Raw genomic sequence first — 19022 nt, forward strand, 5'->3', positions numbered from 1 at the left:
AAAGCTGTGCAGGATGAAAGGGAGGATTTATCTGCACAACCTCATCACATGATGTGACCCAGGGCCTGGAGCAGAAAGGTCTCTCTCTCAGGTGCCATGGAAACCAGCCCACCTCTGGCTGCTTGTCCTGCTTCGTCCTCCATTCGCCCTCTGTGCTTCTCCTGTGGAGGTTTCTGAGGCCTGTTGAATGTCTGAGTTTTTTAAAAGGCTATTCCAAATCTGTAAGAATTTTAACACATGCTTTTATGAATCTCTAAATTTCAAATTTCGCAAAATTTCTAATTAAAAAAGAACAATCGGATACTAATGCTCTAAATTGTCATCAAGTTCATCCTGTTTCCTTTAATTATCCTTGTGATAATGAATTATGTGTAGAATGGAACTGGCCACCAGTGGCAACATGTAAACATTGTCATTTCACTGTATGTCAGAAAGATTACTGCTAGAACTACCCAACCAAATTTCATGAAACATGGTGGAGAGGTGAAATATTGACAAAAGAAGAACCCGTTAAATTTTGATGTGGCTTCAAATCACTTTCTCTAAAAACAAGGAAAGAAGACGCTCACTCCGAAGTGGACTTCTAGTTTAGGAAGCTAAGCCTGTGTGTGTATACAAGGTGCTATGACTCACCCTGCATGTCAGAATAAAATCTAAGCCATTGATAAGGAACTCTCTGTAGACCTTTCTGTAGAAGGAGTGGTGAGGCATAGATCGGGGCTTTGAGCACGGTGGCCTCGGTACTTATGAAATGCAAGAAGTTAGAACCATCAGGGCTCTTTCTAGAGACAGTTGTCTGAACCACCAAGTAGGCAGGTCCTTAATCGTGGAGGTCACCAAGAACTTAAAGGTCACTCACTGCTTAAAAAGTCAGTTATGATAGGACCTGCTGGAAAGATGTGCATCTCTGCAGCACTTCCTCATCCAGGTAGTGCAAACAGACAAAAGCAAATCTAAGTAAAATACAAATGACAACCTGTTGGGAATTTCTAATTGTATTATGGGAATGCCAAGAGCTTTAGAACAATGATTTTGAGGTGGGCTTGAACTAAAACTTTTGTTAACAAATAACACCAGACACCACCTAATGCCGTGTTGCCTCTAGATTGAAGTATGCTGGTGGTAGCATAATGCTATGAAGGTACTGGTCAGTGGTGGTGGTAGGGAAACTGGTCATACTGAGTGCATGAGACTAATAACTGGAAAAGCCAGACAAAGAAAGAAGAAAGTCTGCTCAGCAGCGCAGACAGTGTGAGATTGCGCAGATGGTCCACATTTGAGTGTAATCATGACCAAGACAGCTTGGAAATGTCTTTGGGTCAATTTTCCTGCTGTTCTTGAGTGGCCCAACTATAATCCAGAGTTAAACCTCACAGAACATCTGAAGATAGTATTTCTAACCAAAAATACTGTCGTAAAAGCTGCTGTAATTGCTCCCAGAGGGGCTTGAAATGACTGAATTGATATGTTTGTATATGAATAATTTCAGTTTTTGATTTCTAGTTGATTTACAGAAATGGCGCAACCCATATGGAAAAGAAATAGTAAAAACATATATGATTTACTCATGAAAGTGGCCACTTTCTCATTACTTTCATATTTTTTTTTAGTAAGTATACAAAACATACAAGTTTCATTGTATAATTTTTCAAGGGATCTTATATCTGTTTTTACTCTTGTATGCTTTTCATACAAGTTTCATACAAGACAGATAAAAACTTTATAAGATTTATATATATCTTTTCCATATGGGAAGACCCACTATCTCTTTTTGATTTACTGAATTTAGATTAACAGGCAGTCTATTCATTATTATATAAACTGTGCAAAATCCAAAGGCTGAGGATACTTTATGAACCAACTATTGGACTGAGGTTCCACGGTCAAGACATTTTATGTCCGGTTTTGTCCTTTGCTGGTGCTCCTGAGGATCTGCAGAGCAGAGGTGTCAGAGCTGAAGCTGCTGTCATGTCCTACACCTGAGCGTTACATTTGCCACCACTGTTAGAGTCTGCCTTTGTTACTTTTAATAGCTGTGATGGCTTCACAGAATCCCACTAGGGTCGATGGCACTCTGGTATGGAAAAATTCATTCATTCGGCTCAGCACTCCATAATACACTGCTTACATCTCTGCTGAAAATTAAGCATTTTACAGGACATCTATTAGCATTTCCTGTTTCATCACTAGTGTGTAGCTGATCGTGTGTCAGCTTGGCAATAAATGGAAGAAGATCACTGCCAGCTCTGTGATTTGTTTGCTTTGCCATGTAGCCTGAAAGTATCAGCATATATTTAGATTTCTAAATGCCCTGCTAACATAACTTAGCAGATGTTGGGGAGTCATATGGATGTTGGTGTAACAGAGACCCCCTCAGGTATTCTCATTATTCTACTACTGAGCAGATGGCAAGGAAACTTACCACACGTACTATTATCCATCATACATATTCTGCTCCCAATTTACATAGCTGGTGCTTCAAGGGAGCTCCTACAGGGAGAGCTCCTAGCTCCAGGATTGCACTGCAGCTCCACCTGAGGCTTTGGAAGAGAGTCTGAGATGTCACTGCCACTACACCTCAAGCTCAAATATGCTAATGGTTGTACAAAGGAATTCCAATGGGTGCATTCCACTTTGTATATTTTGATTTGAGAGGGAGAAAAATTTGCAGCCTGATGATTTTTAAATAGTTTCATATCATTCAGGAAGTGTTTTACGATGAAACAGCCTTAATAAGATGAATAAAATAGACAATTTTATTACATCCATCACTTATCAGGCTTTCAAATTTCCAGCATGATGCATTTACATGTGGTGGCATTTCAAAAATAAATTAACATTAAAATGCCCCGAAGACCTATTTTCTCATTCAGCTTCTTTCTGTTATCCATGGTCTCCTACACAAGTCCACAGCTGTCTGCCAGAGCTAAAACTGTGTTGTTCAGTTAAATGGGTGTGTTCTGAATAGGCACTTTGAATCAAGCTGTCCTATCAATTGTGACTGTCTGAGTTTAAGTATTATCTGATTATCTATAGTTTGTGTGTGAGTGCGTTTTAATTCCAGTCCGGATATTTTGTAGTGAATATTTAAAAGGAGCCAAATTTAGTTTTTGATTACTAGTAGCACTATGGGGCCAGTGTATTTTTACATAAATTCCAGTTTTGTTTGGTCTCATGCACACACACACACAGCTGTACAAGCTGTGCATGTACGCGCAGCAAACGCCAGGGCTGAAAATTGAAACCAACATGTGATGCCACAAACTGCTGTTCCTCAAATAGCCACTTACGGCTGGCTCCAAAAAATAAATATATAATAAACAAGTCAGTAATATGCATCCTTATTTCAAAATGCTTAGATATAGAGTGTAAATAAATATGTGTATAACTGACTACACAATGTACACTTTTTTTTGGTTTTTTTGGCACACATCATGACTTTTGGAGAGACATTGTTTTTTAGGTTTTTATTTGTTAGAACTATAATTCCATTATATGAAGTAGAGGCAGCAGATAAATCCAAAACTGGCCAGGTCGAATCAAACAGTATAGATGTATACACAGCACTACGAACCTGAGGAATATTATATAAATTCCACTGGAGGGTGTACTGTCCTTTTACGTTATGAATTATTATGGTTGTGGCTACTTTGACTGAAAGTTAAGAATACACACATGGCTGCAGTCGGCACAGCAAAGATAGTGGAAGACATATATATAACTTTCAGGAGAAAATCCTTTTTAAAAAATAGATTTTGGGGAAAAGTAAAAAAATAAAAATAGCTTTTCTCATTCAAATATGTTCATTTCTGGCTCCGAAAAACTGAGATGACCAGCCAAAATGCAAAAACCACCTCTTCATAACTAATGGCTGATGGCAGCTATTCATGTTTATTTATACTATACATATAAAGCTGTCAAAGCTGTCAAAGGGCTGAAAAAGACCGCTGAAGACCAAAGATAGACATACGAACACCACATGCTTTCCTAAATGGTCAGTAAGGGTGTTTTTGCAAATATTTTATCAGAATCAGAATCAGAATCAGAATACTTTATTGATCCCTGGGGGAAATTATTTAAATTTAAATTATTTATGAAGAAAAATCTAGAATGAATTTGAATGAACTCAATGCGATTTGGTGATTGACACTGAATGCAATTTTTTTATTTTTAAATTTTGAGAAAACACTACTTTTAACATACTGATGATAATGCAATGTATTCATGCAGGCTTCAGGGTTTTGTTTTATTATATGAAATGTGTTGGTCGGTCCACTAATGCACTGGCTCAAGTGCACATTGTTTGCAAAGATTTGCAGAAATGTTTCATGCTGAATTGAATTCAGAGTGGAGATGAGTTTGCAGGTAGCTGTCTTTTAACTCTGCTTGTAATAAAACACCAAGACACTCTTATGTATTAAAATACGCTCCATTTTATGTGTGTCACACATGTATACATCCAGGCCAGTGATTTGCACAGCACTGTCCTTACTTTAGTTCCACTCTGGAGCTCTTTTTGCCCCTCCTCTTCTGCCTCCTTCTTCTCTCTTCCCTCTGAAAGACTCTCAGTGGTGGAGGGAAGCAGCAGCAGTGAGGCAGCACTGGGCCTGAAGGGCACTTTTCAGCCTGGCCAGACACACTCAGGCCTTGCTGCTTGGCTGCGCAACATGGGTCACCGCCTTACATTAGGAGGACCCTGCCAAAGTCAGCCAAGCGGAGCCCTGCAACATACCTGAAAATGAATGAACAAAGTCGCTGTGCCTACTGCAACAAAACAAGCATGTCTGACTGGGAAGTCAGTTTCTGATATCAAAATGAAATATTAATGACATCAGAAAGGTGTTTTTCATAATGCGTCTCATCAGTAGATGGATTTTTCTAGTCGTAAATCTTTATGCACATTATCTATCTAATATTTATAACAAATGAGAAGGCTGGTCAATAGTTTTGATTGGTGCCCCTTATCTTGGCACAGCATGGAGATGAAATGGTCTCCACGGGGCCAGCTGGGGCTCTTGTTGAGGTCAGAAGGAGAGGCTAAAGCAGACCTCTTATTATTTATTTGGAGTTCAGGCTCTATCCATCACTGCGGGTCCTCAGAGTCTCCCTAGTTGTAAGGCAGGAACCACATCTTCCAGCTTCTCCACTGAATCCCACTCTTACAGTCCAATGATAGACGTTTCACGAGAGGCACCTCAAGGTGGGGCTAAATGGTCTTACAGTATATTCCCAATCATGTCGCGTAGGCGGAGTCTGACTCTCATGCTCTTTGCTATGTTGCTGCCTGCCCAGCTTCTACTATAGCTTACATGACAAAAGCAAGGGGATGGAGTGAGTGAAATAAACCTACACTTCGTGTTTCTCACAGCCACTTTTTGGGGGGTAATTTAGCAGGGAGAGGGGGGTTTGGATCTCTGCGCGACATTACAAGAAAACGCGCATGTTTAGTAGTAGAAAGCAGCTGCCTGTCTCTTTTACGCATATCCTACTCCAGTGAAGGCAGCAGCAGTTCAGATCAGATTTCACATTCAACCCCGACCAGCTGAGAGAGGGAGAGAGAGACAGCCAGAGAGCAGGAGGGCTCGTTTCTCCGCTTTCGTCTCCGAAACCCCCTTTTTTCCTGAGCGCCACTGACCGTTCCAGCGAGGAAAAACCCGGGTGTGCGGCGCAGTTATCGGGATTTTTTTTATTTTTATTTTTTACCTCCCTCCCTCCTTTTTTTCTTTTATGTATTTTTGCAGGATTTCAGCAGCGAGAGTACCACAGAGAATTAGATAAGAGGGGAGAAGAAGAAGAAGAAGAAGAAGAGATGGACGAGCAGCCGAGGTTGATGCACTCTCACACGGGGGTAGGCATGGCAGGGCACCCCGGCCTGCCGCAGCATATGCAAGAAGGCACCGGAGGAACGGACGGTGACGGAAGAAAGCAGGACATTGGAGACATTTTACAGCAAATTATGACCATCACGGATCAAAGTCTGGATGAAGCCCAAGCCAGGTAAAGGACACACGCTGGTTCGCTGTCAAGAGACGGCGGCGGCAAAGTAGATAAAAAAAAAACTAAAATTAAAAGATGGTGAAATTAAAAATAAAGAAACAAATTCTAAATATATGCGCGGACATTTTCAAATTTCCTGAGCGCTACGGCGAAGAGGAAAGTAGAAACGTAAAGGCGGTGCGTTTCTGTGCAAAAGCCGACACAACCGATTTTGCTCCAATTAAAATAACTCGACAGCCGCGCTTCAGCAGAAAATTAAAGTGTGTGAATATGGCGTTTATTGCCAACGTGTCGCCCACTGAGGGTATTTTTGAAACACTTTTACTTTAGCGCAGTCAAGCTGCTTTTATTAGTGCACTCAGATAAAGCTCATCATTTATTTCTAAATATGAAATGGAGTAAGCGAGTAACAGCCCGCGCTGTCTCTGGAGTGTTGTGCAGTTCACAGCAAATGCAGAGCAACTTTCTTACTTGTGATACATAATTCAGGATTTCACCCATCTTGTGTGTTCCGCCTTAAATTCAGCGAAGATGAAGTTATGCATTAAAAAAAATCTTTGTTTTTGTTTTGTTTGTTTTTTAAATTGATGAACTATAATGATATAATTTTATTTTCTTAGTGTAAATATTGGAGCGTACATAAAGGTAACTATCAAAGGGTTTATAGCACATGTGTACACATACAGCTGTTAATAATTTACTTTTTTCCCCTGTGATTGCTCTGCAGCGTTTAACTGCTAAATTAGTTAAATCGGTAGTTTCTAATCAGTAATTTAACACAGGATAAAATCTATGCTTTTCCTTGCTGTGGTTTGCTCATAAAGCCACTTTTCTGTTTCAGGAAACACGCTCTGAACTGTCACAGAATGAAGCCAGCTCTTTTCAATGTCTTGTGTGAAATCAAAGAAAAAACAGGTATGTTCATACTAATTTCGCAGGAGTGTGTACCACTGCTCTGTCGCTGCCTCCAAATATCCTCACGCAGGTGAAGGGAATTCAAAAGTGCACACACTGTATTATTAAGTAGCTGAAAAACCCACAGAGGCACAGTACCTGCTCTCCTTATCACCAGAGTCTAATTTGCTATTGAGGCTCAAATTCACGTTGGAAGGCTCGATTCAGTCACAACACAATTCACCATATAAATTTCAGTGACATGTAAGACATGTGTTTCCTCATGTAGCGCCAAAGTCTGCGTGTTTTAGCGGTTTCACAATAGGAACTGTGGACAATTACCTCCAACAGTCCTTATCAATTATTGTGTCAAAATATGAATGAGGTTCTTTTTTGATGCTATTGTGGAATAATAGAGAGTATTGAGCAAAAATTGTCACAAGCACGTTGATGTCTCCCCTTGTGAGTTAACTGTCAAGTCTGCTGAATACGTCTCTTTCTATTATGTATTGTGTCTCTCTATTAAAGCAGTTGTGAGAGAGCATGTCAGCAGAATAATTGCTAGGAGAGAAATAACGTAACATAGGAGGCGTAAGTCATGTTTCCAAATCATTCTCCCTGTGACATTTTTGAAATTGGCACAGAGAGAATTCAGTGCACTTCAGCTTGATAGCGTGCACCTCGTCTTTTATTTCCTTGTCTTTACACCGATGTGCTTTAGGACTCTTGCAAACTTACATTGTTGAGATACCGAGTTGCCAAAACCATGGCAGCAAGAGTCAGGGTTTCTGTGTTTCCCACTCATTAGTACATGACATCAAATGGAAGGGGGGGGAGGGGGAGGGGGGAGAAGATATTGTTTCATTGTCTCCAAAGTTGCACTTGCTTATACTTGACCTTTGTGGTAGCGGTGATTGGTGCTGTTTGTGTTGTTTCTCGTGTGTGTGATCCCACCCTCGCTTGGTGCTTTCATGGATGTTTTCATTGAGGCTTTCATTGAAGATCACCTCGCTGCTCACCCCCCCCCACAAGCGTGGCAGTTTATCTTGAATCGGCCACTGCCTCAGGAGAGAGCAGGGGGGCCTTTTGAAGCCTGCTGGCTCACTCTCAGTTTTGTTGTCTTGGTAGGTTTTATCGAAGGGGAGTGACACAGTTATGCATAGTGTTTTACTCCCTGGCGCTTCTCGGAGTTCATCTAAAGTTCGGCTCTTCTGAGAGTACAAAGTAACTTGGACCCCTTCCTGCCTGCACTCCCTTTTGTTTTCGCTTTCAGCTGGTAACCTATAAATACAAGGTGCAGCATAAGGAGCTGTGTGCTGGAGATCTGGTGCCTGTCGTGTTATTGTAGGTTTTTTTTCATTTTATCCAGTCAGCTTTGTTCTAGTTTAGAAAGAAACATTTATGCAGTTTCTACTAATTCGGATACACTTTAAATGCCACAGTAGAAATAAAGCTCAGAGATTACTACAGCAAAGAGTAACTGTGCATTTCTCCTTTCTCACACCTCAGCTGTGCAGTCAAGTTTAGTGTAAATAAAGTATGGAGTGTGAAAAACACTTCCTTCCATGTAACACATCAAGTCACTGACAGATTAGGCGCCATTATACAAAGGTTGTGCCCGCTCTTTTGACTTAATCCTTTCAATAATATTTGCCTTTCTTGATGAGACCAGCAGTGTGCATTTGTACACGATGAGCGATATTATGAATGAATATTTCTTGGGTCAGTTTTTGAATTTCAGCTGTAAAAGGCTTCTCTGCTGTGTTGTGAAAAAGTCGTAGCTTGTTGCTCCATCTAGTGGTTTTCCCTTCTTTTGAAATCTAATTAAAGTAGTGGAATTACTGAGTGTTTAATATCTTTTTTATTGTAATGTAATTGAAGTTAAGAATTTTTTTTAATGTACATTTACACAAATCTGAGGCTATACTGGCAAAACAAAGTAGCTGAATTGGCTTTTATGTTCAAAGGTGCTTCAATGTTTACTGTAAAGTGTAAATTTGGTTCTTTTTACTACATTTTTTTGGCACACCTTTTTGCTTAGATGTTCTTCACATTTCAATATTGAAATTACTACTAAATCAGTATGAGCCACTTTTAAATATTTCAGCGCGCAGCTTTAGCAACTGCTCGGAGCTGCAAGTGTGCGGCTGTAACTTTGTCCTCAGTAACCATCGGAGTGCAGAGACAGTGTGTATCCACAGAGCTGCTGTTTGCTTGTGTATATTTTCCATCCCTGGAGCCGCTGACAGCACCTGCAGGACACAATGCCAGTGCTGATCTAGGGCCTGAACTTGTGACCTGCTCTGTGTATTTTTACTGGGAAGAAGTGAGCGATGGCCAACAGAAATATTGTGCAGTATAAACAAGCACAATAGAACACCGACACCAGGGAGGAAAAAGAGGAGGAAGGAACACTTTATTTAAACCAGTGTTTTTAGTTGCTTTTTTTCTTCCTTTTTTGACAGGCAGCGGCTCTGACTTTACCCAGATTCATTCCGGGCATATTTGGGCTGTCTATTTTACTTCAAAGGAATGCTGTTTTCCTGATGCTGTGTGTGTGTGCGCGCGCACGTGTGCAGCATCATACATTAATAAGAGGAGACAAAGCATAAAATATATAGAGCATATTAATTATATGACTGTATTTATCTCAAATGTGGAGCAAAGGTAAAAGCAGCACAGCTTCTCTGTGTTAGTGCTCATCGTAGCTGTGCCGCTGAGCTCTTGTAGTTTCACATAGATACTTTCCAAAAATATGTCGTAACAGTTGGACTCCACTGCCATTGGACGATATAATCTTTACCTCTCACTAACCGATTTCTTTAAATTAGCAGGGTGTCAAAGGTGAATATATCAAGTGAGCTATTTATTTGTCTATTAATGTATCTTTATCACAGGTATTTGTAAGGTGCCCTGTTTTTTTCTTGGGCTTCTCCTTTACTTTTTTATGATTGATGAAAATGCCTCTTTAGATAAGCAAAGGCTTGACAAACTGATTTGGAAAATGAGCCGCCTTGACCTCTGTAAACACTTCATCAACATCGTAAATCTCTGGCAGTGTCAAACAAAACCACTCCTTGACTGAGCTGCTCAGTAAATGCGCTGCGCTGACTCGCTGTTTAATTTTTTTCCTCTCAACCTCAACAAAAGGCCAGCTTTCTCGTGGCCCGTGTTTGTGTAGTGTAAGGTTTCAAGCCTAGGGGATCCTCCATTTATAAAAATGACTAGCCGAGTGATGTAATGTTATTTTTTGAAGGGTGAAAATAGGGTGTTTTATAGAGGGCAGCCGAGCAGTGTTTGACAGGATGAAATGAGCCAGAGGTCTGATTATGGAAGGTGCGTGGAAGCCTACACTACATTGACTTGTCAGACCATTCAGATGCTTGGCATCTGCCTATTTGTATTAGAGGCTGAACTCGGCTCAGCTCTGCACGTCACTGGCGAAACGCTTTGAAGCAGCCTTCGAGGTGATCGGGTATGATGTAACCTTTAAAACGTGATACAGCTGGTGCAGTGCTGAAACCGCTGGTCAATACTTAAAAATTGGTAAGATGACAGAAAATCTATCACCGCTGGCATTGATATGTGATCAATCACCTTTAAAGCAACAATACAAGTATGTCCGACGTGAGGATCCATTTATAAAAGGAATATCTTTTGCTTTTTTGCCACTAAATGGCTTTTGTTATTGACTGTTTTTATTAATGAATTGGTTAGCTTTGTGACTTATTAGAAATCAGTGACTTAATGCAGTTTCATGGGATCAGTCAAAAAGTATTCAATTTACTGTAATTTAAGAACAAGAAAAGGAGTAAATTCTCCCATGCGAGCAAACAGAGTTGTCGATTTATTGGTTTTTTATACTCAAACAATTACTTTAAACAGGTCTCGACACATTTCGATCAGCCGATTAATCAAATAATTGACGAGTCTTTGCAGTTTGCCGCAAAAGAGAGATCTGAAAAAAATCTTGGAAAATTGTGATCACCTTTCAGTCCACTAAATGAAGCAATTGACAGATCAATCACAATTAAATTGTTTATGAACTGTTTTCTTGAATATGTACCTGACTGATAAACTGACGGTTTGGTCTATTACATGTTAGAAGGTTGTTAAAAAAAAGGAGTTAGCTGAAGGCTCTGTTTTCAGGTTACCAAACTGATACACATGGACTTGATATATGAAATAGCCACATTACAGCAGCAATTAAGCGTTTGTAGGGCTTGTTGGGAGTCACTGCAAGTGCAAAGCAGCAGGTAGTAACAGTACACATTACCTTCCGCGTACTGTATTACATGTCGAGGTGGATGTCACGGGGCCGTGCCTCCCCTCTCGTGATCGTCTCCCGGTGGACGCAGATACGTGCAGCCTTTGTCTCCCTCTTATCCTTCCTCCCCCGTGCTGATACAGCAGCATCCAGCAGGAGAGAAATGCCAAGCTCGCCGCCACAGCTGTTTCCCCAATCGCTCTGCTTAATCATCCACTGAGAGAGAGGAAGAGCTGAAGTCTAATTCTGCTCTGAGGATGTCGGCGACTGGGGAAAATGTGTTTTGATTAACCAACATAAGGCAGACTTTTTTTTTCGGTGCTGCATTTGATGCAGAATCGTAATCACAGAATCATCAGCGAGTGACAGCATTGTAAATGGCGAGCTAATACCATTACAGTATAGAACAATGTGGTTACATTATACATTATGCAAATTGTCAGTCGCCTAATTGATACATGTTAATCATATTAAGGAGCTTAATTATAGGAATCTTAGTGTGCTGCGATTTGGTAATTAACACTGACATCACACGTACAAGGAAAGTGATCTATTTTTTTCCAGGACACATTTCTCTTCTCATCCTTGTGAAAAGGAAGCAGCAGCTCTACATCGTTTTTATATTTTTGAATTTCCTGAACTGATGAATGATTTTCTTCCTCTCTGCTGAAGGCTACTGGAATGCAGTTTGTAGAAAAAATTACATTTAGCTCCCAGCAGCTCTGCCAGTGTGGAGATTACAGACTGAAGGCGAGATCCAAGCAGACTTGTAAAAGAGCGCGGGCCTCAATCTTTTACCTGAATGTCGACTCCTGCGCCTAAATATCACTGTTCTGCCATTTACCTCGATCAAGGCTCTCTTTGCAATCTCAGTCCCTGCAGGTTTGCTCTGCCTTTTTTTATACTGGCCTCCTTAATATGTTACGAATTTAATCAAGTCTACAAATTTGTTATGCACGTTAAATTGAACATGCAATGGCACATTCGAATGTGGTTGCCATACCAACCCCCCAGGAGTTCATTTTCCATAATGTAGTGTTTGGAATCTCATTTCCTCCACTCTCCCCTGCTGCTACTTGCAGACGCCACCTCCAGGCTTCCACTGTATGTTCGCCACGAAGGAGGCTCGACTGCCACAGCTTTCAAACACTGGAGGGAGGGAGAAAAGAAGGAGAGAGGGAGAGAGAGGCCTCTCTCCACGTAGTGGAAATGACACAAATTAATATACACTACTTAAACCAGACCAAGATTAATGGTTCCCTTTCACTGCAGCTTAGTCCCACTGTCAGTTGCCGGGTGCTCGTTGGACAAAATCAACACTAATCAACATTTATTCCACTTTTGCCCTGGGCTCTCAGGAGTCTGGCAGGACTGCCTGCCCCCCCTCCCTTACCTCCTCTCTTCCCTCCCAGCAATCCACCCCTCCCTCCGTCCGTCTCGCTACGCTTTTCACCTCTCATCCAGCTCCTCCATACATCACCCTCCTCACACCGCTCGGCTCCTCAGAGAAGAGTGCGCCCCCTCCTATCAGGCCACATTAGAGTCATGATAGATTTTCTCTTTTCATTTGCATCTGATATTTAACACAGCAAAGCAGTTGCTCTGTCACTTTACAGTACAAGCGTATGAGCGCGTGCACGCGGGCTCTTGTACGCGTGTGTCTTTTTGAAGCAGTTGGTAATCTTATCTGCACTCAGTCACCACTGCATTATGGGAAACAGGATATTCATTCACTGCTCAGTCAGGAGTGTGTATGTGTGCACGTTTCAAGTTGTGTATTTATACAGCACTTCATTTGCTGGAAAGTAGTATTTTAGATTTCCCACCACCAGTAAACTGAACTCCGAGGTGTCACGTGTGCATTTTCCGAGTATCCATTCAGCTTATCGTGCGCGTCGTAAATTTCCCTTTGATTTCAGTGACTGGCACTCGGATCTGCTGACTCTTCTTTCAGCTCCACCATCAGCCTCGCACAGCAACAATAAGTGTCCCGTGAAGGCTCATAATTGGCCGAGCTAATGCAGGTCACAATTCCACTGATGCTGCACGACTCTTTGTCATTCCACCAGCTATGATAAAAAAAACGCTCACAGGGGCGATTAATAAGAAATATGAACAAAATTAAACAGCATCTATATCCTGACTGTAACTATGGGGCAAACATGGAAAACATTATATCTTGACTGAGGCTCATGCTGCTGCAACTTAAGGAAATTTTAATGTTTTCCTTCTTGTGATTCTGATGCTTTGGTACATAATAGTATTTATTCATGCAGTGTGATTTTTCCACTGGAAGTTTTGAGGACAGACAAAGTAATTCAACCAAAGGAAGGAAATAATGAGGAGAACTACATCTGGATGATGTAACGATTCACCATCATTAAATTTTAGGGACTGTTAAAATTGTTGAAAATTATTACATGATCCGATAGTGTTATGGATATTTCTGGTTAATCCATCAGCAGTAAACCGAGCACTTAAAAATTCCAGTTTAAAAATAATTCCTGACATTACTTCCTGATATCTGGATATATAGGACTAATGTTAATTTAGCTGATGTGGTTGTCAGATGCTGTACCTCGAGCACTTCCAGGTCGTATAACGTAACATTTTTAGATTTGACACAATACCTGTAGATGGAAAAATCTTAAATATACAAAGTCATGCAAGTAAGTTTGTTTCCATAGTTGTAAAACACAACAGCCTACTAGTAATATTAGCATGCCACTATAGATGCACCCACTGCTGTTTAGATTTCTAAAAGTCTGATTTCCTCATTCCATTTTTTTCCCCAAATCCTGTTCATTACGTTGTAATTACAAATTCAAAACATGAGTTGGCGGTAGGATTGCTGTCAGTGTTGGAGCTAATAAACATTAAAGAAGAGTAAGGCAAAAGAGAAAGAAAAGAGAAGACCTCAGAACCAGTTAACTGATTGGCAGTCATGAAGATGAGGAAAGGGGAAATGCTACACTGCCAGATTACGGACTTTACAGAGTTAGCATCATGAGAAAGCAAGTTTGGAGACATTATCCAAATCAGTTCCCAACTGGAGTGATTCCAATTAGTGCCTGGGAGATGTGACATAGGTTAATATGATCACCAGAGAATCATTTATATCTGAAGCTGATTGGCCAGTTTTTAACCATGAGTTGTCAGCTGTGAAAGAATTATTTCTTTATGATAAGTTTCTTTAAGTTTCAAATTTATAACAAAAACAAAAAAGACAGATGGGAAAAATAGACCTTGGCGTTGGATATTGGTTAAGCTTATTTCAAAGATTGACATCAGCCCAGAATTTCTCAGTTGGTCCTTATTTGTCACTCAAGTAAGGTGCTGAAACACCCCCCCACCCCCACCCCCTCCCTCCCTCAGATCTACAGTCCTCTTTTGTGTGCGTTGTTTTCACAACCATTTGGATTTTCATTCATCCAGCTATTGTCTTACCCACTTGTTCCTATTTAGGGAGCTGGATGTGCTGGATCTATTCCCAGCAGGCATTGGGTGGGAGCCAAGGAAACACACTCAGCGGGTGAACAGTCCATCACAGCAGTTCAGATTTTATTAATGTCCAGTAATCTGAGGTGGAACCCCTACTGCGACAGTCTCAGATTTAGAATCTGCGTGTCGCTTTATCCCCCTCTGAAGATGAAATTGTGCAAACAGCTGATGCCTCTTTTCCTACTTTGCCAAGATATTCAGCGCAGTGTTGTCCATCTTGTAGGACTGCACGGCCAGAGGCATTGTCATGGAACCAACTGGCCTCATTGAAGTGACACCTAGTGCTTTGTCAGCTTTGTGTCTCAGGTGCCAACCTGCGCTTCCCAAAATAAACTGTCATGCAATGTGGCAGGACAGAAAAATGTAGAAGGAGCATGTTGGGGCCCTGTGCCCCCCTGAAAGGAAACAAATGTTCCATAGCAGAAATGTATTGTGGCTTTGGATGCCTTCCCAGCACCGACACCAGCGACGTGGAGGGAAACTTAAAGCGTGGAGTGTGATTGTCTGCAGCATCAGCAGGGGTCGCAGCAGGTGGGAACGTAGAAGTAAAACGTGAAGTTTCTCTGCATTGACATAGCTTTTTAATTGCAATTATTTCAACTTATTTCATTTCACTGTGGACCTGTTAGAGTTTGACAGCTCTTTGTTACTTGCAGACATCCTCTTCCAGAAATAGCTTATGCTTACTGTAGTTAGCTGCTCTTCCTGTTTTTATAAATGGTCTGTCATTTTCTCTCTGCGGTGCAACATCACACCAGGGAAGTGAGCGGAGGATGTGTTCTTGGTTGAAGTCACTTTCAGACTGGTGTCAGGAGGCTGGAAAGGGTGAGCATGCGGAAAGTCATATGCAGAGATTCCTTACCGACCTCTAAAGTGTGACCACCAGCCGTGTCTGCCCTGTTGGATTTGGCCCTGAGTGTGTGATTCCTGCTAGATCTCGCTGTGGCCAGTGTGTTCTATAGCTGCTATGACATTTTTATGACTAGTGGACTGAAGTAAAGGTGGGAGTCACAAAGGCTTGAAATGGATCTGCACCTCTATAATGAGGAACCAGAAGCTAATCATGCACACAAAGGGAAGGCTTCTGTAGGCTGACAGCGAAAAGTATAATGATGTTTCACTAAACATGGATTGCAGAGCTGGAAAGGTTGTGATGTGAACATTGTTTGAGCCAGGATTGTCTGGAGGAGGAGAAATGGGCTCATTAATACTCTACAAGGGGGTCACTGCTCCATCCAAGCGAGACAATAAGCACTTCTGTTAAAGCCGTGCACCTACTGAGCTCTGAAATGTTACATTTGTATGTTAAAAATTGTTTTTCAGTACAAACAAAACACAAAAGATTTTTCTAAAATTCAAAGTACAACTAATTCTCGAGGCTAATATTTGAATTTTACAGGAAGTCAGCATAAAAGACGTTTTTTATTTCTAATAAAACTAAACCAGTTTGCTAAATCACGTTCGTTTTATTACACTGTCACTGTGACAGCTACACGACTTGACAAATGTAATAAATTTTAATTGATTGAACAGTCCATGGTATAAAACTGAAAATGGATTCATTTTTTACACTTTTTGTTTTAAATAAATATACCAAATAAATCATTTCTAAATGAGATTTCATCCACATTTATCCTGTTGCTCCGTCATACCTTTAGCTGTGATGCTAACGTTGCCAAAGGAATATGAAACGTGAATGTGCTTTATGTAATTCCAATACTAATGTCATGTTTTAGTTGGGTTTTCTTTACCAAGGAATTCAGAATGGTGTTTAGTGTCTACTGTTATACAAGATACAAGAAGCATAACTGGAAAAGGCTACAAAACTAGCTAAAATAAGCTATCTGACAGACTCTGTTGGTAACTTAATAAGAGGAAGTATTTTAATGTTGCAATTTGTCTTGTACAAAGTTACATTTTACAAAGTGAAGTTAGACCGCTGACAGACCTCTTGGAAAACATCAGGTGCAGGGGTCATTGCAGTTTCCATTAGCCTATGATAATCCTACTAACCAATTTTAAAAGAAGAAGAAGAAGAAAAAAAATCCAACCAGTGACAAATCATTTTTGGATTAATTTCTTATTTATTCTAGCAGTATTATTGCACCGTTATTCCAACATTACACCTTTTTTAATTGTACAATTAATCAGCCAAATAAAAAAAACATCAGGATAATAATTGATAATCAACATAATCATTAGCTGTATTTCTAACAGCCAACTGGCTGACCTGTCATTGCTCTTCTAGCTGATAAATCCGCTCTGCTCCTGCCTCCGCTGTAAAGAGATTGTGTTGATAAGTTAATATTCCGACAACAGAGATGAGATAAAGAGGTTTAAGGAGTTTGGAGGATAGTGTAACCTTGATAAAACGCTCATCTCAGTGACACTGATTTTCACCATCCATCTTCATCTGATATGAAGTATGCAAATGGTGGCATCGGCTGGGAGTGGAGTACGGTGCTGTTAAATGGGCCATTTCAAATGTTCTTTGTACCATGCTGACTTCCAAAAAATTCACTGTCAGCCAGCTCAGCGCAGACTGAAATCTTTTTGGAGACACTTTTCCACCTTTATCTTATATCTTCTTCTATTTCTTCCCACTTCCATCTGCCTCGCCCTCTTTTTTTTCTTCCCTTCTCCAGCTTTCCCTTCCCCTCTCCTTGCGTGCCATACAAATTAGGTAGGCACTGACAGTGTCAGAATGGCTACTCATGAAATATTAACAGCTTGTAGAGAATTTTACATTGCTACATTTCTCTTCATTTTTAACTGTGTCAGCACAGGCTGTGGAACATTTATTTGTGTGAGTTCAGGAAGGCTATTACCCTAACAGCTTTTTTTTCTCCAATGTTGTAGATGATATCCATCAACCCTCTTTCCAAATTCATGCAGTCTATCTCACCTCAAATATTTTTGCCTTGCAAATGGAAGTGATTCGATTGTGTTTATTTGTACCTACCGCATCCTGGATACGTGATCTTTGGGTACAAGAGCTTCGATGTAAGAAGCTGTTTATTGCCTTATGAAGCTGGTAATTATCTCCTTATGGGTAAAATAAGAAAAACACTGTGGATTAGACAACATATGGAAGCCTGTTAAAATGTCTGCATGGAAGGTAAACCTTGGACTGACTGTGATAAACAATGAGTCCAATTATAAGTTGTTGAGGATCAGTATTACCGAGCGTTAAAGAGAATCTAAAAGAGGTGCCATGCTTCTCTTGTTTGCCTTTAAGACGGTTGATTTTGCTTTTATTTTTATTTTTTTATCTCTACTGGTCTCCAAGCGCCTTCAGCTCAGTGGGCGGGGTTGGCCTCTCTCTCTCTGCCTTTTTGTTGGATGGCCTCTATAAAGATGGAGCTGTCAATCATCTGCAGGCTTCCCAGTGCTGAGAGGCAGCATCAGCTCTCTGTGAGAGACTGGAACAATGACTTTTGTTGTCACACATGTGCATTTCTGTGGAGCGGTCTGTGGACAGCGTTTTGCCCTTTAATTAAATTCATTCTTTCAGTCTGGAAGGAGTCAAACAGATGAGAGTCTAAATAATTGAACAGACCAAATACAAAGATGGACATACAAGCCATTTTGGGCTTTTTTTGACAGCTTATTACAACTTGGGCAACCGTTTCTCCTAGAAATCACGTTGCTGCCCACAAAGCACCAGATGTCTTTGGATGTTGTTTTCTGGTTGGCCAGTTGTTCCCTTTAAAAACACGTCCATTTAAATCTCACAGCAAACCCACTGGCTGCTTTAACCTTGGTCACTGGTTAACCAAATCCCACATTGTTTAGACATCCAGTAAAATCGTCTTCCCAGGTTTTTGGCGAGTGGTGCATAAATGGTTCGGTTAAATTTAGAAGCATAGCATCATTTTTAGATGTATATAGTGATGGAGTCGATTCAAGGGTATATTTTTTCTTCTATCACTATTTGTGGTGTTTTGTTTTATAGAATTTCTATGAGAAAGGTTTGACTTCGATTTCACTTTAGTCTAAAAAATAAATATCCCAATACCAAAATACAGCTAATTGTGGCTAATGTAGAGGTTTGTCTATATAGCAGGAATTGACTGTGGAATAATTGCTTATTATATAAAGAAAAGACATGTTGGAATGCTTCAAAAGTTTTATTTTAAATCGTCATTGTCTCATTATTAGTGTATTTTGCATTTTGTCGTAACTCTATTCTTTAAAATAAATGAATAAAATGATAAAATCCTGAGAGTAGTTTCCTATTTTAGCTAATCTAACGAATTTAAAAATCAGGGCTGTAATACAGAACAGTTACTATTGATAAAAATCAGTTTTACACTGATTTATTATACTGGTCATCGAACTTGGAGTCAGACAACATGTGAAA

At 40.4% G+C, this 19022-nt stretch overlaps 1 protein-coding gene across 4 annotated transcripts in view; it reads left to right on the plus strand.

Moving 5' to 3' along the window:
* The window catches only part of LOC147301486 (pre-B-cell leukemia transcription factor 1), a 77847-nt gene that overhangs the window by 9465 nt on the left and 49360 nt on the right, over positions 1-19022 (plus strand). For 3 of the 4 annotated variants that reach the window (XM_086284277.1, XM_086284280.1, XM_086284279.1), the window contains exons 1-2: positions 5386-5997; positions 6839-6912. In XM_086284277.1, coding sequence (XP_086140403.1) covers positions 5810-5997; positions 6839-6912 — 262 coding nt within the window. In that variant the 5' untranslated portion in view covers positions 5386-5809. Of the gene's footprint in view, positions 1-5385; positions 5998-6838; positions 6913-19022 lie in introns of those variants that run through there. The other variant, XM_086284278.1, reaches the window with a different exon arrangement.

This window comes from Aulonocara sp. 'chitande type north' Nkhata Bay, linkage group LG23 (genome assembly GCF_057382095.1).
Source record: "Aulonocara sp. 'chitande type north' Nkhata Bay isolate Kocher_YH1m ecotype deep benthic linkage group LG23, A_spYH_male_GT1.1, whole genome shotgun sequence".
Taxonomy (NCBI): domain Eukaryota; kingdom Metazoa; phylum Chordata; class Actinopteri; order Cichliformes; family Cichlidae; genus Aulonocara; species Aulonocara sp. 'chitande type north' Nkhata Bay.